Source organism: Sparus aurata, chromosome 18 (genome assembly GCF_900880675.1).
Source record: "Sparus aurata chromosome 18, fSpaAur1.1, whole genome shotgun sequence".
NCBI lineage: Eukaryota > Metazoa > Chordata > Actinopteri > Spariformes > Sparidae > Sparus > Sparus aurata.
Genome location: NC_044204.1, coordinates 5,219,220 through 5,245,513, shown reverse-complemented (window position 1 = coordinate 5,245,513; position 26,294 = coordinate 5,219,220). Strand labels below are relative to the sequence as shown.

General features: G+C 39.8%; 1 protein-coding gene across 1 annotated transcript in view; it reads left to right on the top strand.

Moving 5' to 3' along the window:
• Positions 1-25,744, top strand: part of fat2 (FAT atypical cadherin 2) — a 115,882-nt gene extending 90,138 nt beyond the window's left edge. Inside the window, exons 24-29 of the mRNA XM_030395786.1 lie at positions 6,734-7,187; positions 9,095-9,248; positions 12,770-12,869; positions 13,003-13,151; positions 13,704-13,975; positions 21,690-25,744. Of these exons, the coding sequence (XP_030251646.1) occupies positions 6,734-7,187; positions 9,095-9,248; positions 12,770-12,869; positions 13,003-13,151; positions 13,704-13,975; positions 21,690-22,186 (1,626 nt within the window). The 3' untranslated portion in view covers positions 22,187-25,744. The remainder of the gene's footprint in view (positions 1-6,733; positions 7,188-9,094; positions 9,249-12,769; positions 12,870-13,002; positions 13,152-13,703; positions 13,976-21,689) is intronic.
• The last annotated feature ends 550 nt before the right edge of the window (positions 25,745-26,294 follow it).

The following is a 26,294-nucleotide window of genomic DNA, read 5'->3' as shown; positions in this document are numbered from 1 at the left end:
AGCTCAAGATTTCAAAAACAAAACTGGAAAGGCGTTGAAGAGTGCATACCTCTGCCACGTCATGTTTTGTACTCATTCTACCCATCCTTCATCCACGTGTCGTGAAAATCAGTTCAGTGGATTTGTGTAATCCTGTTGAACAAACCCACAAACAAACAAACAAACGGCTCAACCCACATATTTTTAGATTCACCGTGAATTAAGAATAATTTTTGCCCGCTCTATGTCCAAAAAAAGATGCCTCCATCTCAAACAATTTAACCCCTGGATGCCCTCATACTGCAATACACACTATGTTGGCATGGATACATCCACAAGAGGGCAGCTCAGAGTCAAGAGTTGTACGCTGTGGAGGAGGAGGTTGACATTGTCATTGATTTTGTGTCAATTTATTTTATCGTGACTTGTGCACAAACGTCAACATTAATTACCGGCTAAACTGCCCCCCGCGATCTCCAGTGATTCTGCTCTGTTTTATTTGTATCTGTAAGCTTTCAGAAAACATGCACAAATACAGACCAAATGATCCCAAAGTACAGACAAAGGGCTCCGACTGTATCCACATATCCTAGACTGTACACCTCTGGATGTATCTTTATCTATGGTTATGATAAAGATACATTTTGTCTAATTTAGAATAAAGAATATGAATAAATAAACCTAGAAATAAAATAAAAACAACAGAAGTTGCCTGAGAATCATCACGTTTTATAAGTTTTCTTTTGTGTCATAATCCTGTGATAGCTGTTGTGCATCACTTGGGTGCTAATAGCTAATTTGCGATACTTTTAATGGTGCCAAATTTTTTGTTATCCAAGACAGGTCAGTGCTGCAATGTCAGACTATAAATACTCCAACATTTTTTATTAAAACCTTAAAATGTTCTCCACCTCAAGCAGCTAAAACATCAAAATGCTGTTAACACCACATTGCATCAGTAATAATAATCCAATAACGATGAATAAATAAAAAGAATATGTTATTTATTTCTCACTGTTCCTTTCTCCACTGAAACACCTCATATTTATATTACATGAGGATGAACCACACTGATATAAATTAAAGTAAATGTTTTCTGAAGTGATTTCAAAGTACTTTCCTCAACTAGATAATGAAGGTAATGTCGCGATAAGTCTCTGAGTCAGTAGAGCTGGGGAATAGAAAGCTAGCGGTAAAGCACAAAAGTCTCTATTTGTTGGCTCTCAGCTTTTATTTATAACTGGTCCAAGGACAAACCAGTAAGGAAAAGATGTGTGTCATTGTTCTGGTCATGAGACGTAAAGCTGTCCTTGTTCTCTGAGGGTTACGAACGTCAGCAGCTCGGAATGATGAACTATAATGATTGTTTTCATTCATTTGAAGGAGATCATTAGTTTTGCTCTTGACGTTCGTCCCAATTCAGAATGCATCAGTATGTGTCGTCTCTCAGCAGCATTCATTTAAAACTGGTCCAAGGCCAAACTACTGCGGAGGTGACATGCATGTCAGTTTTTGTTCTATTCACATGAGACATGAAGCTCTCCTCATTGTTGGTTGGAAAAGGATGATAAAACCCACACACAGAAATGTAATTACAAGGAAACGAACAGGAAAATGATTATTTTCATTCATTTGAAGGGAGTGTAAATATTTGTTGTGTTCTCCCCTGAGATGGCAGGTTTTGCTCTTGGAGTGTTGCTGCTGTGGAGAGATTAAATCTCTTCCTAATTTCCAGGAGCTGTTAGTGTAAAGTTGTTGTTTGACACTCATTTACTATCAGAATGATACAAATCTGCGAGCGGCTGATTTAATCTGTGGGAGTTCTCCCTGGGGAATGCAGCCATCGACAAGCTGAGCTTTTCAATCCAAAATGTTTCTAGCTCAGATTCACAAACACTGTTGGATGTTCCCGACCTTAACTGTGTGACTGGTATAATCTCAAATGTCAATATTTTATTAGCTACTTTGTGTCAGCAGTCATGCTATCAACATAGGTGTCATATTTAGGGAAATATCTGATCTGTCTGGTGAACGTTTTGTGTCTAATCCGTTTGTCCTTTTCTGTGTTTACTGCTAACACAGATCCCACACTGCTGTGTATCTGGGTCAACACTGTCAGCACCACACAGCACCTGCTGACACCCTGAATCTTAGCAAATTAAATCAACTTGATGTAAACTTGTTGTATTGCGGCAACGCTGACATTTCAGACAACTTGCCCTTCTTCACTGTGTAATGCTAGCTGTGTCCGGGCCTTTTCATATTCTCTGCCAGCATGTGAGTCAGAGTTGGCGTCGTGTTAACCGTCCGAACTCTGCTGCTGCTCTCTTGCCAAATCTTGCACATGATCACATGGTGGAGCGTATCGGGAATGCTGCTCCTTTATCTCTGCATGGCAGATCGTTTCATGTGTTTATGTGTGCTAAATGCCTGATTGAATATCAGACGCAGCGCTGAACTCCCACCCCACCCACATTTAAAAGTTCCACATCGGATTAGGATGACATCTAGGTTTGTTATTCCCTGCTTCTCAAGTGTAATCAGATCATCAATGCCCCTTTTAAGTTGAGTTGTGACGCTAGCTCTGAACGCAGTACGTGAGCCACACGTTGCCCTTTTCCTTCAAAATGTAAGGAACCAGCTCAGACTCCTGCTTGAGACCTAATGAAAAGCTGTCTTCAAGATTTATTGACGTACTTTTTAAGAATTGTCATGGGAGAGGAAGATTCCTCTCGACGGTACAGCACAAGGTCTACTGTACCATATTAAACAGGCAGGTTGAAAGAGAATAATGAATTGTTGTATTCTTTGAGAAACATGAATAATTCTCTAAACAGATAACCAAAAAAATGTCTTTCTATACACTTGAAATGCAGCGTGATGTTTCCCCTTGTGGGCTCTTCTGATTTGTGTGACATCCATGTGCACTCAGGCGGAATATTCAATCATTTTGATTCTCGGAAAACTTCAAAAGCTGCATTCAGTCTTTCCTGAGGTTCTACCTCCTGGGTTTTGTTTCTCAGCTTGCACATGCAAGAATGGGTCCCTGCCTGATTCATTGTGAGCACAAATGGTTTCAAAAGGAATATCTGAACATGGTCATCTGAGAAGTCCCTTGCCTGGTTTTTGTGATGACTATTAGTGCGCTTCGATTCCCCTCAGGACACGAGCTGCTGCGCATCTCAGCGGCTTTTCATACATTTCCAAATCTCATCAGTATGCTACGTCAAGAGTCAAGTCTTTGAAAAAAGAACACACAAATTAAAAATCAGACTTATTTGCTGCAGCTAATTCTCTTTTATGTCTGCACACATCTTAGTCTAAATCGTTACCTTTGAAATGGAAATTGTAGCCGCTTGAATGCAAAGCCGCCGTGGCAAGTCGAGCAGGAGTAAAGGTGACTTGTCGTTGGAAGGAAAACACCATCAGTGATGAGGAGTGACAGCTCAGACCTGACAGCAGAGGAGTTTGTGGACTCGACGGTGAACAGAGACATAGAAACACACTGGTGAGGAGTCAGTGGTCCAACACTTATCCCTCTTTCGCTCGCTGTAGTCACACAAACTTGTGACTTTCATGTAACTTCAGGCTTTTATTGGGGAACACAATAAAGGGCCCAAGGTGTCGACCAGGCCTCCAAATTCCCCAGATTCCAATCTGATAGAGCATCTGTAAAACGTGCTGGAGCATACAGGACCCAGAGGATCCACTATAAAACACCCTGGTGACAGACACCAAAGGACACCCTCACACTTCTGGAGGTGCATGACTGATGAATGAGAGGGACTTGGGTCTTTACATTGTTTTTAAAGGAAAATCCTGTATATTATGCTGTTGACTGATTAAAACACATTACCTTTCGCCAATTTTTATCCTGCACCGCAGAAACAACTGAGCGCCCTCAGAGAAGCTTTTATCACAGCAGAGATTCAGCGTTGCCTCCTGCATGCTCTCAATAAAATACCTGTGTTTGTGTGTAAGTGTGCAAATGCAAGCAGAATACACGCGTAGAGACCTTGGTTGAGTATTGAGCCTCGCCCAGCACTGTTAAAGCTCCCTGCAGGAAGCCTGCCACGTTTGCGCTCAGGGTTGATGATTTATGGTGTCATGAGGCAATGATGCTGTAGACTAGAGCTTCGGTCCCTGTGGAGCTTGACTTGACACAGCGCTACCGCGGACGTGCTGATAGTGTACAATCCTGAGTGCGTCAAACCGTGCTATCTCTCTACAGATATCCACCATGAATCACAGCAGAAGTCACACCGAGTCATGTAGAATAGATTAAAAGACAAGCGACTGGCACCTCGGATGTCTGGAGGTTTTCTTTTGCTTGTTCCTCTGCCGGTACTTCAGCATCTTTCCATGATAAACCAAAGTCAGTGCAGCCCTCTAAGTTCCATGGATAGATGTTTGCAGGTCCGCCTGTCCAAAATGAATCACTCCTGTTCATGTTTTTATCCTTTCAGCCACGTGAAATAAGACAGAGAGAAGACCAGTGTTGCCCTGAGGAGAGCCTGCAGAGCCTAAGCGCTGAGCAACCTGTCTGTACTATACTTCAAAGTTTTATAGAAAGCAGAAAAATAAAAGCTGCAGGACAGAAAATATAAGAGGGAAAAACGCAAACTAAAGAGAGAACAGCTCATCATCCTGCAGCAATTAAAGAAGCAGGAGCCAAGCAGAATGGTATCAATTATGTAGCAGGGTTGTCAGCGTCCAATGGGGTGATGCACGGCAATTTGCAAAATACACATTTCAACTGTATATTTAATCCGGAAGATATGAGGAGCTTTCCGTTCCATAAAGAAAACATGAATTTGAAAAAAAAAAAAAGCTGCTGGCTTGTTAGTTTGCTGGAATGCTGAACATGCAGGAGTGTAAAGTGGCTCCCGCTGATGCCGATGAAATGCTGAATAAATGTTTGACTCTGTGCCCTGCGTGGTGTTGTACATGGCAAACACAGCGAGCTGACTGCCAAATTAGATCTCAAGACTTGTCAACAAAAACACAGCCGTGTCATGTGCTTCTAAAAGTCTCTGTTGACAGAATGTAAAAACTAAAATGACCCTAGCTGCTGGCACTGAGTGTATTTGCTGAGTATTGTTTTGAGTTTATCATTTGAATGTACTGCTCAACTTTTACCAAAATTCTTTCATGTTTATGACTTTTTAGTAAGTATATTTTATCACATATCTGACTTAAAAACACACCTGTATGCCAGTGTCAGGCAACAATGGCACAGTTGTTTCCAACAATGGCAAAACAGTCATTTTGTAGTTATTGTTAATGTTATTTAAGAGTTTGTAACTTCCTGGAAAATGATAATGACTTATCGTTATCTTCTTACTGTTTATGACGCTTCCAAGGATGTTTAAAAAGCAGGATGCTGCCAGAGTAGATGACTTCTGGGGACCAGGCCTTACGGATTATTGTACAAAAACATAAAACAACTGTATTCCCAGATTTGGATTGAGCTGGATCAGATTTTTTATAGAGGAAGCATTTCCTGCTGTCCTCCATCTGCTCTGCCTTAGCAACAAGTGAAGCAGGTCTATGCACAGCCTCTTGAGAATGATGGAGGTGAATTACAGCATGGAGGTGATTTAATTAGTGTGTCCTAATGGACAGATACATTGTAACTTTGCTGCTAAAGTCACTGTTGCTCATTTAAGATGGCGTTAGCTTGGTTAGCTTTCATATTTGCTAACTTAGCCCAAGGGCCCAGAAGAAAAACCCAGCAAGGAAACCAGCTCAGTACTATATCCTCCCCCTTTCATCAAACTGGACGTGTCCTTTTCTGTGACTGTGTTGTTCAATGGTAAAGGATGTAACACATAGTCAGTGCTATTGGCTACTGTAAAAGCCAATCAAAATCCATGACAAGTTGCTCTTTAGCTGCTTGGTTTTACAAGAAAGCTAATGGCACTCCACTAGCTGTTTCAACGTAAACAATGATACCATGTAATCCAAACAGAAATCACTTTCAAGACACCAAGACATCTAGATGTCTTCTGATCTTCAAACCCTCAAATTCTTCTACCGGACTGATAACACGAGCAAAACTTGCTGTAACTGAACAAAGAAATCAGTGCAAACCAACACCACAATATGATGCATAATCATTGAACAACAAAGTCTTAAATGTATGTTTTACGTAATGAATTTGAACGAAAAGGGAAAAAAAACTCATTAGTGCGTTACAGATACCCTGAGGGCAAACACCCAGAACAATATTTATTACTTTAAGCTGATAAACTGTGTATCACTGAATAAATACATAAAGACGACATAGTGTTTGGATATTACTTTTTATGATTTAGAGTGACACAGTACAAGACATTATTACCTGATTATCAAGCACGCATTTCATACAATATAATGCATTTAAGTGACAGTCACAGCTTTCTAATAAACAAGATAAATAACATTTAAATTCTAACAGTCCCTTTTCCTTTTCTTTCCCCGCCCTCACACTATCAGAGATTTTCTTTCTGATATAAATATTATAATAAAAAAAAAAAAAAGAAAGCAGACTAAACTGTTGCATAATGTGTAATCTTGAGCCTCTACCAAGCTGGTAAGAGGTGCATTGATCTTAAATCTTAGGAGATAAACTTGTTCAATGTATTGGGTTTAGATTTAGAAGCCATGACTTGGATTGGCTTTTTGTTTCTTCTAATGAATTAGAAGTTTTTGTTCTTATGATGTTGCTCTGAAGATTATTTTTTGCCAACTGAGCCTCATCTTCCTCCCTCAGCTGACTGATGGAGAGCTGCAGTTCAGGTACAGATGTGGAAACACCTCTCCTGGTTCCTTACTGATCAGATCTGATCCAGTGTCAGAGGGACAGTGGCACAGCATCCTGCTGGAGGTCAACTCCACCTCCCTGAGACTGACTCTGGACCAGCACCATCCAGCCTTCACTACCCTGACTGAGCCGTGCCGGATGTTGCGTTCCCATGGTGCTTTGCTCTTCGCTTCTTTAACTGGGGACTCTGTTCCGGAGGTCCACCATCATCCACGAAATTTCATTGGCTGCCTGGAGGGCTTGGAGCTCAACGGGGAACCAATCAGAGTGGGCGACACGGCAGAGTGGGCTGGGCCGGGGAGCAGGAGGGTGTTTGGGGTGTACCGGTGCTGCAGCAGGGCGGGAGCGTGCGACAGCAACCCCTGTGAGAACGGAGGGGTCTGTGAGGAGGACAGCAGCGGAGGTGAGTGCATTGAAGAGGTCACATGACTCAGGTTTACAGATAAGTACACCGTTATCTGTCAAGCCAATTAAATTATCTGTATCCATGTTTTTTTTTTTGTTGTTTTTTTTTTTAACTATTTAAGTCATCAGTAGGAGCCATTGACCACAAAACTAAAAGCAACACCCAGATCAGAGAAGTCTGTTTGTCTGATGTTTTTGGTCTTTTTATAGAAACACCAGCCTAACGCTTTAAAAGGGGGAGTGATTACAGAGCAATATTCTTCAAGATTCTCAGTGAGACCCCTGCAGTTCAGGTTCTTATTACACAAGGAAGGAGTAGAAAGTACCACTGCAGCATCTTTTAAAGCTGCAGTACATCCTCTCAGTCAGGGACAAGCCACGTCTGCCATGAAAGATTAGTTTGGCCTGAAATCCTTATCAGACCCTGCCTGCTTTATTACCCTTTTCAGTTATCACTAATTAGCCAAATGCATCAACACAAAAGATTGTGTTTTGAATCTTGTGGGAGAGGATGGGTTATTTTCTTTCCACATTATGTGTCACAAAAGAGTATGTGTGGAGGCGTATAATAGCAGCTGATAAGCACACCTACAATATTACAGATAGAAGACCAGGAGCTTTAAAATAATATTATTCTCACGAATCTCTGTGAGACTGTGATGTAGAGTGCAGGTAATATGTTCCTCTCTCTCCATGGAGCTGGATATAAAGCCAAACATAAAGCTGTGAAGAAGATACAGATCTCTGAGCTCTGGGAGGGCAGTGTAAACAAACAAACCCTATAGCTGTTATCAACAACCTGCCGTCTGCTGGTTTTTCTCCACCTGTTGGGTCACTGAGCTGGACTATTCTGTACAAAAAGTAAATGTCTACTGTGGGCCTGGTGGACACAGGACCGAAGATTACAGTCAGGTATTACTTTTCTCACGACTTTATTCAACATCACATCAAATCATATTTCAGTGATGCTTCAGGCACAGATTCTGGAATGTGATGCTGAACAACAAGTAAACACTATTTCCCAAAAGAGTCTGCCCGGTCAGGCAAATGTAATCAGACAGGCAGCAAAAACAGTGACGGCTGTGGATGTTTGTTTCTTTTTACTCCAGAAGACAAAGTCGATCCCCTGCTGTTTAACTGAAAATCGAAGTTACAAAATAGATGTAGACAGCAACTTGGGTTTTTTTTTTTTTACTCCCATCTTTATAACAGTCGAGGCCTCGTTAAAAAAAGGGTCACTTACTTGCTTTTGCTCTTTTCAACCAGGAAATGGAGCTGACTCTGATGTCGTGTTTTTGGTCTGGGCTGTAAGAGAGAAATGAAGCAGATTCCATGTTACTGTTCAAGTCATGGATGATTTAAGTCAGGTTGAGCAAGTCGATTTACTGCAAGGTTTGCGGGTCATTCCCAGCCCCTGATGTTAAGTATAACAATATTGAAATAGCCAGTCATTTGGTGGTACAGTAGTAAAGTTACTTTTATTTCAACAAAAAAATGTAAGTTCTACTGATGTTACTCAACAACCAGAAGTTACTTTGAGGTTCCATTTACTTTTTTCAGTTGGTGCTTTCATATGTCTTCCATCCCCTGTAACAACATGAGAATGAGAGTCATGTCTCCTCTTCAGAAAGCAAGTGTTGCATTGCATTCTGGTCCATTTCAACAAAGTGATGTTTAAGATGTTACCTCGTTTTTTGACCAGTTATCCACGAGAAAAACAACAAAACTGACTGTTAAAAGTTTTTATGGTGGGATTTTTCCCTTTAAATATCCCACTCTGGTGTTCTCTGGGTGGATCAGGTTGACCTTTGCTTTGATTATTTACTGCCTGTAGGGGAAACTGACTGTGGCTTTGATCAGTAGCTCTTGTCTCAGACGTCTGAGTGTGTTTTATTTACTCTGCAGAGCCGCGCTGCAGGTGTGCAGGACTCTTCCACGGCACCCGCTGCGAGCTGCCCGACAACCCGTGTGCCTCCCAGCCATGTGCCCACGGCAGAGTGTGTATACCCAAACCCCAAGGTTACATGTGCAACTGCTCGCTGGACAACGCTGAAGCAAGGTAAAAGCACACACATACAGAAACACACACACACTTTAGCATTTTTTATATACTCTTTACCTACATGCAGGAGTTTTCAATCCATCGAAATTGTGTGCGGTGTAAAGCTTTCTCCAAAAGCTGTGTTTACTGTTAAACTTTGATTAGTTTGGTTTCACTAAAGAGTTATTCCAAATGCTGTTTTTCGAAGCTTTTACAGAAGATTCAAATAATGGAATGAATCAGAGAGTACGAGGGAAAGTCAGCATACCAGACTAACTTAATGTGACAATTTAAAACATTACCTTGTCCATGAACATTTCTGTTTGAGTCATGTCAGATACATTTTCATCATCATTTCCAATGTCAGCATCACTTTGGCCTCTGGTAGCATGTGATTGGTGTTTTGCAGGTTTCTCTGAGGGAAACTATAGTTAATAACAAATTGCATTTTTTCCCCAGCTCTGACGGTGTTTTCTCGCAGTAATAATAACACAGTGCCCCTTCAAGCTGGTTGGGCTTTGTTTCCAGTTCATTTCTTCATGACACATAATTTGTGCTGACTGAAAATGATTGCTCCGCGCAGCACTTGAACAAAACACCACATGTACTAGCAGCATCTAAACAATACAGAACCATATAAACATATTTTACAGCATTTGTAGTTACTGACTCAAATTGGAAAATGTACGATAAATGGACCCACCCGTGCAGCTTTAAGTAGGTTAAATTAAAGTTTGCCAGAGCACCTTTGCTGTTTGATGAAGGCTTTCCTGCCACTTTGTATCATGTAGCACTCCAGCACAAAATGGAGTGCAGCCCCTGCCATTGCCAATAAAACTGTCTCTATAGAGGAGGTGCACTGTGAACAGCACATTAAGAGGGCTTCAGTGCTCTGTCTTTGGGGTGTAGCACTGAGTGAAGGTCGCCTAAAGCCCAGCACACAATCACTGAAGATTGACACATTAAACTGGAGAAAACACATTTTGGGCTGAGTTTATTCTTGTACAGTGTGAGTGAAACGTGAGCTGTTACACCATCTATGAAGACAGCTGGGTTGATTAAAATCGGAGCATATCACTTCTGGTGTGCTGCTTCATTCTGTTAAACTGGAATAAGGTCTAGACCTCCTTGTTTTACCAGATGGCAAAAAGATGTACAATTTTTATTATAGTTGGTTAAAATAAAATGGACCTCACAGGCATGAAAGTCCGAACTTGGCGAGGTATGGCCACCTTAACTTGAGGTAGATAAATGAGCGTGATTGGTTCTGACTTTGGCCATGTGACCATTATAATTGTGTCATGAACATTTTTCTTGACCTACAATAAAGGTGTACAATTCTGACTTATCATTAAGATACAATTAAATGTTATAAAGTCATTTTGACAGCAGGGAATTACTACCAAAGTGATTGTGGGAGTTTAAGGTTGCAAAAGTAATTCAGTAGTTCGATCAACCTTGAAGCTAGCACTGCTCAATATGAGCTAACTTGCTGCCAGGAGCAAAACCCAGCAAGAAAACCACCTACATTTTGTCACTCCCTATCATCAAACTGGCCTCCATCAGTTGGAGGCTGTGTTCAGTCCCAGTGATGCTGGGATTTTTACATATACTTATTTTATTTTAACCTACGTTAAGTTAAACTGTACATCTTTCAGCAGTCTGTCATAGGAAACAAGGTACACCTTTTCCAGTGTAACGCATCAGAAGTGATATGCTCCTATTTTAGGAGGATATGCTCTAGCTAATTAGCTTGATACTCACTTTCACATTTTGTACACTGAATTGATAATCACGCATAAAGAGAAGATTAACAGGTGAAGATTAATACGTAAAGAAGATAAATACAGAAGTCTCCAACCAGTCTCCTGTGCTTAAACAGATTAATTTCACCCACAGATTCATAAGTAGACACACAGAGGTATTATCATGATTCCAACAAGGCCAACTAAATACAAAGGTCCATCAGCACAACCGTCATTATATGCTGTATTACTTCCATTGAAGTACATGCTTGTATTCTGGAAAAGAAAACACGTGTGGCCTTGAATTTGCACGCGTATGTGATTGGATGCCTGCTCTAACACACACTCACACACTCACACACACACACTTAATTCATCAACCTACAACCAGCACATTGTATTCCACTCACACCATCTTTTGCTGACAAACAGAACAGTCACGTTCAAATGAAATCACTGCAGCATTTGCATATTCGTCCTTTCATCAAGGCCGCCTGTGGAATTGCGTCTCTCCTTGCGGGTATTAACAGCGGTCCGCGTTCCAGGTATTTTTCTGATTAACTCAGTGAATGAAAAATGACCACCAGTGGATCATAATTGCAGGAAGTAGGAGTGTGCGTCATGGCTTGCAAAGCATACAGATAGACGTTTCATCATGCTGTGAAGGTTTTCTGGTGCTGTCTGATAATTACTTTAATAGTCACATTGATTGGCAAAAAATATTTGTGTGTTGATAGAACAGTAATCCATTATGATAGAAAGAAAAATACAGGCCTTACAACGTATTTTATCAAAAAACTTTTCTCTGCTCCAAAGCTGGAATTCTTGTCCATGAAACAAACTGAAAGCTGCATTTTATTCAGTAACTGCTGGAATGTACATTTAGTTCTGTACAACAAGGGAATTCAGCACCTGAGAAATGACTGGGTGAAGTCGAACAACGGGCAGTTTTATGTAAAACAAAATGATAGGTTTTGTCAGTATCACAGTAGCAGCACTTAGCAATCAGAGCTCTGCCAGTGGGTCCTCAGGGTGGTGTTTTATGTCTGGGCCTGGAAGATGGAGGTATGCAGTGAAGCTTCCAGTATCATCTTCCCAATTCAACCTTCAATCCCTGGCCAAGATGGCAGACTTTGTGCCGCTCAACACTGTAGCACTCTTGTTAACACTCCATATTCTCAGTCCACAGCAATTTGGACATAAACACTAACTGATTAGAGGGAAACTGGCGGATTTTTGTCCACAATCAAAACGATTCCATGAGTCCAAGTGACTGAAAAAAGGACTCATGCACTCCATCTTGGGAAAGTTTATAACTTTTTGTCTCTTCAACTTAATTTTCATGTCGTCTGAGAAAAAATTCCACTAGCTTAAGGCCATTTAAAGCTATTTCAAAATTCATGGATGGAGTTTGAGTCATTTAGCATCATATTCAATATGAACCTGTATGAGAGGTGCAATACAAATAAACAAACAATGTTCATTGTATGAGAGTTAACATGAAAAACAAGTGTTTAATGAGTATCTTACTTTAAATGTCAACATGCAAACTGTATGCATGATAGTAAGTTAAAATGTTTAATATTACATACTGATTTTTAGTATGTTGACATGCTAAAGCTATCATGCTTACACAACAAATACTACATCCTTCCTATCTTCAATTAAAAGAAGCATTTAGAGCAGAGCAGCAACACTGCCATCCACCAAATAACCTTACCTTTCATGCAAACTATAAAAGTCACATAATCACATCACATAACATCCTAAATCCAACATCCTTTCCTTCAATAGATGCCACAATCAGGTTGAAGTCTGCTCACCCAATCCGTGTCCTGGAGGCTATGACTGTAAAGTAACAGATGGCTTGATCCACTGCGACCCGCTGCCTCAGGTGAGTCAGAACAATGTTATGAAATAATTTACAGTTCACAGTTTTTGAGACGACTGTCGATGGAAATGACAGGTCACATCCAGAGGTATCTTAAGTTACACTCAACCCATCATTTGTCCTGTCTACCCTTCAGGTATCTCCTATGATTGGCTATATGGAAATTATGGAGATCAGTGTCAGCGTGCTGGGATTACTCTTCTTGGTCGGCATCTTCATTTGCATCAGGAAACGTTACGTTCAGCAGAAGAAGAAAAAGCCTGTCTGTGTCCAGGACTCCAATGGGTAAGTTTCTGTGTCTAAAAAAGAAGTTCAGGAGTCCTGAAACTTATTCCATCAGTCCAGGTGCTATGTCTTAAGACAAAAAACTACAAGTGTACAAAGTGTTAAAACAACTTTTCAGGAGATTCTGAATTAGCAGAAGCTGTACTGTACCTCTCCTGACCTTATGCTCTGTGTATCATTATAAAACCTTTGTGCATCCAGTGGACATCCAGGAGGGAAGTACCCAGCTGAAAGAACCCTGTTGAGAATTTTAATCCATCAGAAACAGAATTTCTTCAATTATACAACTGTCAAGTTGAACGGGGATCTCAGAAGTAACTCTTGGAAACATGTTTTACTTGCAGCTCAGCAGACTAGAAACTGATCTTACAAAAGTTTCACCATTCTCCTCTGACATCTAGTCATCACGTTTCTGCACAAAGTTTATCAACACTGATATAACAAACTGTCGTTGATTAAATAAAGAAGCTATTAAGTAGATAAGGCAGGAATCTGTGTATCTGTAATTCCTCCATTAAGATGAATAAACAGCTGCTTTTTTCACACTCACAGCTACTTCCAGCCCAGTCTGGCCAAGAGCCTCAAAGCCGATAACCAGGAAGTCAACCCCATAGAGATGACCTCATTGGTCAATGACCTTGATCACTCGCCCTTCAGGTCGCTTAGGCCACGAAGCCAGATCAGTTCTTCAATAAGTGGGGTTTCCTCTCAGAAGACGCAGGGGCCCGTTGTGTGCAGCGTTGCCCCCAACCTCCCTGCCAGGCCACCGTCCAGCTCCGACAACGACTCCATCAGGAAGAACCACTGGGACATGGACTATGAAGGTGTGTATTCATGTGTTTTTTATGAATTATGACAGAGCAAATGTAGTTATCCAAACTAGTTTTGTGTAAGAAAAAACTTATATGTTTGGTTACTTTCTTTGTGTTGCCATTTACGTAATTCAGCCATAGATGCACCATTCGGATGGGCCACAGGCCAAAACCAAACACCTATTGTATTGTCTTGCCCTTTGATCCCAACTTCCTAATGCAAAGTGTCTGGAATTTTAAGAAAAATAATAATTAGGGATCCTACATATTTTAAGAACAATTTACCTCACAACCATCGATGATTTGTATTATAACTTTTTGTAAAGGTCACTATTTGTTCATGGGAGCCAAAATTAATCTTATGGCGGACAAACTTTGGCCCATGGGCCACACTTTGGGCAGCTCTGAGCTGACAAATAATCAGCTGGGTCAATATATTGCTCGACTTTATCTCCGATTATCTATATTTGTGTAAAGAATGTGTGTTTATGTTAGTCAGTTATGAAAAAAACATCTAAATTGTTTTTAATCATAATCAAACTCTCAATATTAAATATCTATCATAAAACTTTACACAGATACCAACAACACTGCATTCAAATGACCACTCATACGGCCATCATTCAAACTGCGACTGCAACTTTTAAATATATAAAATAAAATGTCACCAAGTAGAGAAATATCCTCTTACATTTTGAGGTTAAAGCAAACTCATCACTGTCACCCACAACACTATGTGATTGGTTACAGGTTGCAAATAATATGCTATCAACACCAAACAACAGAGTGGAAGTATGAACTCAAGTAAAGTACATCAATTTTGTACTGAAGGAAAGTAATTCGGTAAACTTGGTGTTGACATTTAGAATAACCAGTGAATAAATGTAACAAAGAGTTAAATTTTTATTGCAAATGTATTCCAAAAATCTGTCTCCTTGATTACTAATCATAGGTATCGTCCCTGAAATAAATATATCAGTCGATCCACCACTTTTCACTTTATAATTCTTCCATCATGAACAAGACTAACCGGTCATATATTGCATGTATTTTTAATTTAAGGCGTCTTTGTCAGCTGTAAGTGGCGCAGCTAATTTCAAGGCAATGGTAAAAAATGATCTAATTGCAGCACTCATCACAGAATCAGCGGGGAAAATGTCAACTGCACTGAAGGGAAAAAAGTACATAAGCGGTAAACTAAATCACCTCGACATTCTCTGTCATGCTACAGAGCCACACTCACACAAAAAGGTCAGGACAGGCTGAATTATTCAGTCATTCAAGGTCATTGTAAACAAGCATTTTAATTGCCATGTGGAGTTGTGCATCATGGGAAACACGGGGCTGCCTGTAGAGTCGTCTGTCAACACACGATGCTGATTAAAATCTGGAAGATGAAACATTCATAGACGAGGCTGATTGGATGCGATAACATCAGGAAACAACACCGGGATGTTTCATCTCTCAGCTCGTCTTTGTCACTTTCTCCTCCTGCGATTGATTCTCTCCTCTTCTATCTATTTCTCCTCTCTTTTTTCTTGGTTGACTGTCAATAATGTATTCCATCTTGTTCTATATAATAACCTCCCTCATTCACCGTCATCATGTGTTTTTTCCTCCTGTCTCCCTCTCCAAATATTTACATGTTTTGTTTTGTTTTTGTTTTTTTTACTTTCTCACCCCTTCTCTTAATTTCGGCTACAACCAACAAATTATTTTCATTAATGATTAATCTGCCAATTACTTTCTTGATTAATTGATTGTTTACTCAATAAAATGTGAAAAACAGGTTGATCAGTCTTTCTCAAAGCCCAAAATGACGTCCTCAAATATCTTTTGTCTACGACCCAAAGATATTTCATTTACAGTCACAGAGCTTTGAAACTAGTAAATAATCACATTAAAGGATCTGGAATCAGATAGGTTTTAGTTAATTTTCCTTAAGATCAAGGTGGCGAGTAATTTAATAGTTGACAACCACGTATCAAGTAATCACTGTAGTTCAAATTCTGAATCCCTTTCAGGTTAGTTAATGGTGTTACTGAAAAAATGACATGTGTGCGGATTATGCCTGGAGACTGAAGCAAATCAGAAACATTTTTGTGTTGGTTGAACGACAATTTTATCTGGAAAAAAATATTGTCCCTCCATAAAACACCAGCTTTTAGAAAAGGATTTGGTCTGTCCACTTAAAAGACTGCCAATAGAGTTCTTTTTTAAAAATTCAACATAAATTAAGCTTAATAATACTCATTATAAACAACATAAAGTGACGCAAGTGGGGTTTAAACACACCTATTTTCTGCTCTTCTCGGCTCGTAGTAAATGGTCCTATGATAAACATTAAGAGCTATCAAAACAGAGACAGCAGGTTTGCTTCGTCTCAGCGATGTAAGAAGTTTACCTTAATGTCACTGGCTGAATAACAAAAGAACAAAACAAAGTGTCTTAATGACAGAAAAAGAGAAGCACCTACATGGGCTGCTCTCAGCTACTGTTTATGCATCATTACTACATGTGGATGTGGGCCCAGGTTAAACTATTTATTTTTTACTTTTGGGTAACATTTTTGTGCATGAATCATAACCACAAGCAGAGACACAAGTAGCTTTGAATATTAATTTAGGGGCGCAGATTCAGCTGATGATCTTGAACACCTTTGATAAGGTGTCATTTATCACATTTATCATCAAATTTACGAAATTAGCAGGGACTGTAAAAGTATTTGACTTCATTTATGTGTGCTTGTCTGTATCTGTTTTTCCTCTGTTGTACCCTCCGTCCCTTTGTCTCTCTTCGTTTATCTCTCCTCTATCTCCCTCTGGTCTATTTGTCTCATTCTCCTTCCTTCTATCACTTGATTTCTTTCTCCTCTTCTGTTCTTCTGTCATGACTCTCTCTTCCCTCTCTCTGTCCTCCTTGCCTTCTGTCTCTCTCTCATTTATTTCTTTTTTCTCATGTAAGAAATCAATTCAGCTGAGCCGTGACTCATACATCCACTGCTATGTTCTCGAGACAGATGAAAAGAGGCAGATCAGACATCGGTCATGCCATCGCTCCCCAGGCAACGCCTGCCTGACAGGTCGTTCATCTGCTTGACCTTATCACAGAGAATAAAGGACGCATTCCTGTAGATCCTCACTTGTTATCCAGCTTGTTGTTAAGAGGGGACGGAGGCTGAATCTGCTACACTTATATGCTTTAGTTATCCCTGTGACCCTACACCTAAATCTTCTATGGCTTCCCTTGAACGCACTTGACACGTTTAGTGGACAGTTCAGGCGATTCTCAGGTCGATAAGGTTACAGATTCTGGAGTCAAGAAAGTATCTCTCTACAAAACAATTGCATGGTGAAGTAAAATGGTGATGAAATAACCAATCACAGAGGCCCATCAAACTGTCAGCCATAATGAAACAGTTTATGGCTATCAAATGCTGTGATGGTAAAATGAAATGCTGCTAGAGAGAGAGAGCTGATAAAAGGAAACGTAGGAGCACAAAATAAGGTTTAGTTTTGTTTTACTGAAGGAATACATCTGTAGAAGATATTACTTTTTATATAAAAACAGTCAACATTTAAATATGTATAGCTTTGCCACTGCATTCAACAACTCCATTAAGTGGCTTTTTCCTAAACCCTTCAAAACAGAAGAGGTGCATACTTGCAAATTCACAGCCGCATTCACTGCAATTATAAAATACTTTAAAATGATGAGAAGTGTTAAAAGATAAAAAATGTTGTAGGGGTTGAATTATAAATGTCCACCATTGAGACAAATATGTGACAGCCTTTGGTTTTGGACTGTTGGTTGGACAAAGAAAGCAACTTAAAGGTGTCACTTTGGCTCTTGGAAATTATGAGATTTTTCAGAACTTTTTGACATTTTATTGCCAAAACTGTGGCATGAAATAATTGAAGATAAAAAACTATTCATTTGTTTCAGGCCCAACATTAACACCAAATAATGGTGTGACAATAATTGTGTCCTTGGTTAGCCCCTGAACTTTTCAACCTTCATGACTATAAAAAAAAGAACATTTTATTAACAAATCATGACTTTAAATATCTTTTGAGATTGGTGATTTTAAATGCCCATTTCCTCAATTGTATGTCCCTGGTTCTCTTTCCAGCTCAGCAGCCAAGCAAAACTGAAGTGAACCAAAGCTGCTGTGATAAATGCATGCTGAGGTTAAGTTCGATACAAATTATGATTTTTGTTTTCCCTTTAATGCACCGTTCAGTTGATTAATTGAAGGCAGCAGCCCAGAGACTGCAAACATTCATCATATAAGTTAAATGCAATGACCATAACAAATACAAACATTGTATTTGCATAGTAGACTATATATTCACATGTTGTCAACAGTCATGTTGCTTTGAATTAATTTCAGGACATTATATTCCCGCTTGGACTTGAGTTTGAAAAAAATCATGGACAAAGTAATTTTTCCATTCATTGTTTATATTTCGGCCCGAGGCGGTGACTAAGTCCTCTGTTCTCTGCAGCTTCAGAAAAAGAGCAGCTCTGTTTGTTTTACTATTTACTGAGCTGTGCAAACTATAAAAAATATGACTGAATCTTAAGTCTGCAAAGGTGTGTAGGATTAAAAAGACAGGGTCAGACTTTTTTTTTTTTTATCATTCCTCCTGTGCATGTTGGGCCCCGAGAAGATACCTGTTCTAATCAGATTCCGATCTACAATCCTCATTATGTCCAAAACTACATTATAACCTGCAGACAAAGATCATATTTAATCTGTCCTTCAAGTTCCCAAAGGACTCATGTCATTTAACAACAACAAAATAGAGCTGCTCTTTTTCTCCTAGAATTGTTCGTAGGGTGGAAATAAGAAGCAAAGAATGAGAGTCTGAGCTAAATGTTCAATCTTTTTGAAGTGCATTAAGTCTACAGAGGGAGATTTAAAGATTCAGCCAGGAAACATCTTCACCATCACTCTGCCTTCCCCCTTTCCCTCTCAATTGTTCTATATACCTAATTTACCTTCCCTCGTGTTGCCTGCCCGTCTCTCCCTTTGACCTCTGTCTCTCTCACACTCTTTATCATTCACTCCATCTTTCACTTTTTTCTCTGCTCTTGAATCTGTTCCTCACACTTTTTGTCCCCACCTTGTAGTCTCTTGATTTTTTTCTCTTCTCCTCCACCATCCCTCCCTTCCTCCCTCCCTCTCTCCTAAGCAGATCTCTCTTGTGTTTCTCATCTTCTTTACAGTCTCCCCTCCACCACTTTGTCCCATTTTCTGTCTTTCTTTCACAAAACAAGCAGCTGGGAGTCTGCTTAGTATTCTCAGTAACTCGAGTGACAGCAGGAGACTTTTTTTATTTTGTTTGAACAAACTGTATAATGTGCCTGCCTCCTTAGTTTCAATTTTGGGGATAAAGTGCAGGAATACAAAGAGGTAATCCTCAAGAATCCTCATTTTGTTTTCCGATTTTTCTTCCCATCTTTACTGCTAAGCACTCGTCGCTCCAGGGTGTTCCCTGTCAGTCACACAGCGTGAGCTCAGCTGCTACACCTTCCTCCTTTGGATTTATGTTCATTATATCGAATGCTTTATTGTTATTACAATTACTGAAGCGAGCATGGCTGGTGCAATACGTGATTTTCTGAACTGATAAAAAAGTCTGTACACAATCAGCCATACAATAACTTTGCCTAATTTAAATACAGTTGAAACTGTAAAAAAGATTTCAGTTCATCAGTATCTTTGAAATGTGTTTATTTTGTATTATTATTATTATTATAAAACAATTGTAAATTATTATTATTACTACACTTAAAACCATCAGACTTAGTTGTATTCATCCCTGTGTTTTTGTAGTATGGCATGTGAAAATGGATGGAAAATGGAAACAGTGTTACCCAAAAATACTCCCTTTCATTTTCGTTGTCTTTTATTTATTTTTTAAAAAGGTAAAGTGCTTAAATGGAGATAGTAACATCTACTGAATAACTTACTGAATAACACAGCAAACATTTAAGTCACATGTCTGATCAGTTGTTTCCACTTCTAGAAGAAGACAAAAAGTTATGTCCATTATCAACGTCTTACCCAATATCCCATAAAATTCTCATTCCCAGATTCATTTCTACATCTCTAGATGGCACCTCTACTGCTTCTACTCTGTTTATTACAGCCACACATAACCTCTACACAACCAACTTCGGACAAAACTCCAATTTGCGTTGCCTAGTTTATTGTCTCCAAACCTAATTTGCATTATTTTTCGTGACATTTCAAAAGTTTGCTTCAAATCTGCTGGACAGTTAAATGGAAACAGAGCTTAGTTGTGTATGACCAAAAGTTCAAGCCCCCAAGGGATTTAAATTTGCAATAATTCAAACCAAGGGGCAAAACCAAGGGGCAAAGTGTAGAAGCTACAATAAGTGAATGTAAAAGAAATAGTCACCATAATTCGGTTTAAATCAGTTATCAAGAGGTTGCAGCGAATTGTTCTGTCTTTTTGTGACATTTCACCAAGTCAAAGTACCAACAATATGTTTACTGTTTTCTTCAATATGCATTGAGCACACTGTTTGACACCCTTTACGCAATTGTAAATAAAAAATGTGGTGGGTAACACTCTGAAAGGGAAAATCTGAATAACTGAAGTTTGAATCACTGCAAGGTCGTCAAAAAGCTCAATCGTCAAACTCAGAAAAACAACTCTCCTGCCTCTCACCTGCCACACAATCCTCCCGTTGTTAAACCTGCAGGTCATCAAATGGGTGTAACTTATTATTCAGTATTATCACATAGAAAAGGACAAGATTTATCATTAAATAACAGTTTCAAGGTTGGGGAAAATATGTGATTAAGTGCAAAGAGCAGACACGCAGGGAGGTACAAAAGCTGGAGGAGCTTATTATCAAGGTTGCCCTTGAATTGTCAGTGTTCGTTGATTATTGCTCTGATCATCTAAGAAGAGATTATTCTGCTCATTAGAAGTCCGGATCAGTCTTGTGTCTGTAATATTAAACTGACGTGCTTCCCCCTGACTTTAGGACGCTGAGCTTTCTTTAGACATCCCCTCTCCTCCTGTTCCACTAATCGAACCCAGAGCACTTCAAATCCACAGTGAAGGATTAAATATGCAAATAATCAAATCTTATTCAAACCCCCCGACTTGCACAAATCCGTCCTGAACATTCCACACAGCCTTGACTGTCCTAGTGTTTATTAATATTAATCTATCGGTGACATTAAGTGCTGATTAGAGTTGTTTGTCCGGTCTGAAAGCTGAAAAGTAAAGTTCTTACTCTGATTAGTGTAGACACTGGCATTTAGACATTTATATGTCTAATTTTAAGCATGGGGGGCTGCTTTTCCTAAGATGCTTTCTTTGCTTTACAAGTTGTGCTTTACAAGTTGTGCAAGGGTGATAACAAAACAATAATAATAATTATAGTCAATATACAAACTGGCAGATATGAGCTCATTGAAGATAAGGTCATATCATATGGACACATAGCCCTAACACTTCACCCTATCCTAACAAGAATCGGGACACCTAGACATGAATGCACACATCGGAGGGATGGGAGAAGTGGTATGGGCAAGGGGTGTGTTGGGATTGGTACTTCTTGGCCTCCAGAAAGGAATGATACGGTTATTTTCCAACTGTGAAATAATCAGCAACTAGTAGACCTAAATAATGTATCGGGATGAACCACTCTGATGTTTTTTTCTGTCCTCTCATCTCAGTCTATCCTGCAGACCCTGACTACTATGGCCGCCCTGCAGGCCAGGAGTTCCCCCAGTTTGACATCGTAGAAGACACCTACTCCACCTCTACCATGGAGTCCCGGAGAAACTCTCGATTTGGTGGCTTCCCGTTCCCACTGGACCGCTGTGACCGCCGTGCCCCTCTACCCCCCTGCTACAGCAACCAGAACCTGGACGACTTCCTGGGTCCAGACGGGCTTCCTCTTCCCAGCTCCCAGTGCCCCAACGAGTACACCGCAATCAGCTACTACCCCACCCAGCACACCCGCAGCCTGGACAACGTCTCAGGAGGCTACAAGAGACTCAGCATGCGTCTGAGCGTGGCTATGCCATCGTATGCAGAACAGGCCAGCCCACCGCCGGCGCCAAACCCTGCCCAGCCTCAAACGAGGCCAGCAGGGCAGAACCCACGCAGCTACGACGGGTCGAGCATGGTGGAGAGCGATTATGGGAGCTGTGAAGAGGTGATGTTTTAAGACACAGTATTGGTTAAAAGCCTTTTTTTTGGCTATTTACGTCCATTCCAATGATTGCATGGAGAACTAAACTGTAGAAGTACATACAACCCTGTCTTCTACTCCAATCTAAGGCAGCTTTGTGTATAAGCACACTTCTCAGATGGGACTTTTTTAAACTAACAGCAGCTCAGCAGTCTCTGACTGTGAGATCTGAGTCTGTGTTCTCCACTCTGATAGAGATTAAAACACCACATGAAACAATAGTTCAGATGTCTTTCACTTGTTTGACCTGCTAAATTGGTGTAGTCCTGCTGTGCCACACTAGACGGGGGTAATTCAGGACTCCTTTGTTACCGCCACAGAAGTTCATCCCTTTGTCAAAGAGAAGCTGCCAAGAGCACTCGTTAACGTTAAGGTCATATTTAGACATGTTGCACAGTATTTCACCGTGGAGGGTTTCAAAATGAAAAAGGAGGCGAAACTCAAGACTTTTTCAACGTGGGAGAAAGTGACTAAGAAGAGGAATCTGCTTCTGAAACATGTCCATACAACTGTATCTCCTGGATTTCACTTCTTAAACGCTCACGTCAAACAAGCCAATGCTCTAAAACCATCAGTTTCTGGCAAACTTTGATAACAGTATGTTTACTATGCAGTGTGTGATGTGATTGAATGTGCAACAGCAGACATGAGAAAAACTGTTTCCATGACAGTGGCCTGCATGACATTAAGACAACAATGCTCATTCAGAAATGCCTTTCTGATGAAATCCTGATAAAGAGCTTTGATGAGGACTGTTGCATTGTATGAAAAGTAAATCACCAGCAGGGTTTTATCATATCCACATTCTGCTGTGTGTTTGTGTCCATGTGAAATGTATTTGCTCGTCAAAGAACTGCAAAAATTCAAAAAAAAAAAAACACACAGATTTGATGTGTGTCCAATGTTGGCCCACTATTTCAGTTCTGAAACATATTAAAAATGACATTTCACGTAGGATAAACATTTCACTGAACTCTTAATCTGCTTAGTATTGCTGTTGTTTATTGTTGCTGTCTGTTAGAATGAAGGGGGCTGGATCCCCATAAAGAACAAAAAAAAGATGAAAGCCATAAACAAGACAGACGAGGTGATGTTAGACGTGAATGTGATGTATTTGAACTTTTAGTGTTGTTAGTGCTGTTCCCATACTGTTAATTCTGTAGATTATGAAATGTGGATTTTTATCAGTGTGAACTAGATTACAGTATTTTCTTTGGAGGAGACGTTAGTGTTTGTGATCAAGTTCAGCTCTGCAGTGTTGCTGCCCTTAAAGATAAAGGGAACACTTAATGCGGGGCGGTTTCTGCAGCAGTAAAGAAATGTCTATGCAGCCGTTTTATATGGCGTAAATATGCAAGCCTGAGATAAAAGAAACGCTTGTTTTGGTCAAGAACTTGTGCAGAACACAGCATATTGAGAGGTGAATGTGTTTTACTGGATGGCAGAGACTCTGTTTAGCCTGAACAGCATTTCAAAATCAACTGTATTACAGTTAGAAGCCCCAATATTCACAATTAAATTAAACTGTAGACTACTTTCACAAGGGTTTTGGAGTTTGCCTAAAAAAAAAATTCTAAAGAAAAGCATATCACATATATATTGGTATTGGTGTACATGCTGTCATTTTTATTTAAGTTCCACATTTGTGGGATCATTTTAATAACTGTGCATGTATCGGCAAATATATCCATTTTGTTGTTTTTTTTACTGCCTGCTATCAGTACTCACATCAGCCCCAGAAAATGTGCTCCCGTCAGGCTCTAATTCTTAGTAGTTGTAAAGTAATTTCTGCACATTGACTATTCATTTCAGCTCTTATCTCTTATTTATCGTTTGAGCGATTAAATCGTTAATTCGATAAAAGTCCAAAGAAATTGAAAAATGTATTCCATGACTTGCTCCAAAATTCTGTATTTTAGGATTATGAGTATGAAAAGTTTGATGTAAATAAGGAAAACAATATAAAACATTTGAGAAACTGATATCAACACAACATAACATAAACATAATGTGACTTCTTAGTTTATTGTTGAGCCATGACAAATTAAAACCATCATCGATTAAAACATAATTTCAGGTCTAAAAGGATTCATGCAGTGTTTTCTGATTAACTAAACTCACTCAGGGAAAACCTACTGTGGAAGCCGTGGATTGTCCCTCTTTTAGTATTTAAACAAACACACAGTATGACAGCCACGTTGTTCGGATACAATACACGTGAGCATAACAATGACTGTCGGCGTGTGATTACACAGTCCACACAACACAAAACTTAAATCAGGTGCTTTGTGAATTCCAGTGCAGATCGACGGCCTCAGAGATCAGATCTAACAGACAAATCAGATTTTCCAGCTGTTTGGATAGTTTGTGTTTTGGCAAACGACAGAGCCCGGGGTGAATGTGTACACAGTGTTTACTGCTGCTGCCTCCATGTAAACGTGTCGGGGATGCAGATGATGCTTGTGATATCAAAGCTTGCATCAACTGAATTTTTACACGGCTCCTGGAGCCTGGGCAGATAAACAAGTCATGAGGGCGATGCTTGTACTAGAAAAAGGCATTTGTTGTAACGTGTGTGAATGGACACCAGGGCTTTCACAGAAAAAAAAAAAGGTTTTTACTGCGTTCCTGTCATTATTCTTAAAGTCCTAGCTGCCATATCTCTCATCTGGCACCATAATAAATTCATATCAAAGCACATTCTGCAAGTATGATAACATATTTAGTCGCTGCTGTTTTTACTGCAGTCGCGCTGAGCTGCTGAGCTTTGGCACCATAAAAGAAAAAGGAGAACTGAGAGAAATTAGACTTACGTTGCTTCCGCGGTACGAGCAGTATCCTGAAGTTTAACAGATTTTAGCGGTTTATCTGATGCACACAGTCCAGATCATGATGTCTGAAACAGGAAAGCATAGAGCGCATTTTACAATCACAACAAACAGGACTGAAGAAATCACGCAAGACACAATAAATACCTTATCATCCAAGAAGAGTATCCTAAAATGTAATAAAAGTCGTCAACAAAGCAACTTTTACCCAGGCTGACTAAATAGACCAACCTGCAAACATTTTCATTTTATAACTCCATTCCTGCTGTTGTCAAAGTGATCCTATTTTGGTGATCCCCATTTCAGATTTGTAACTTTTTCAATAAAATCTGAGAATGCGTCAGTAAATCCTTAACTGCCAAGGTGACATTTGCTGTGGGTTAATGTAAATGTCTATCACTGGTGTTTGAACTGTGACTGCTGTTTTGAAACCACATTTTTTCAGTCTGTTGTACAACATAAAAATGTATAATCTGCAGGTATCTGTGTTGCTGTTGTAGTTTGTGCAGAATGACTTCAGTTGAATGTAAGTTACTTTTGTTTCATTCATAAAGTTTATTTTTGTATCAATGTGGGCCTCCCCATGTTTTTCTCTGTTGTTTCTCTGTGAGAGATTTTATTAAGAGGCCGTCTTTCTGTTTTGTTTCTCAATATTGTAAAAAGAATACGAATAAAGATATTATCTTCCACGAACTGATTTAACATAGCAGACCTCTTGCTGTGTCGTGCTTTTCCAGCAGCCTTCAAAATAGACCTGGTTTTAAAAAAAGAAACACTCACAAATGTGGGTTTCGTAACTGTCTGGAAGGAAGTGAAAAAACTTCTCCAGACAGGATTAGTGTTATCAGAGGAAATCACGGGTAATTTGAATTTGCCCATGCACATCGGTGACGCAAGTCACCCAGGCAGTAAAGTCATTTTCTGGGCTAGTCTCAAACACATCAACTGAGAAATTCACTGAGGCAAACAGTTGGAAGCCTGATCAATCCGCCTTTAACAGGAAGTAGTTTACATGAAGAGAACAGCAAGCAGTACTTAGAGGCTAAGATTTTGCCGTGCAGCAGTGAGTCACGACTAAGTTGCACACAGATAATGGACTGACCCAATGAGTTTAAAGTTAAAAGCTTTAAGGTTAAAAGCTGATCTAATCGCCTGATAAATACGTTGATCTACACCCACTGATGACGATCAAGCAAAATCCAAGTCTTCAAGAGATTCTGAAAGAGATTTATACACAGTAAATGTTCCCCTCAAGT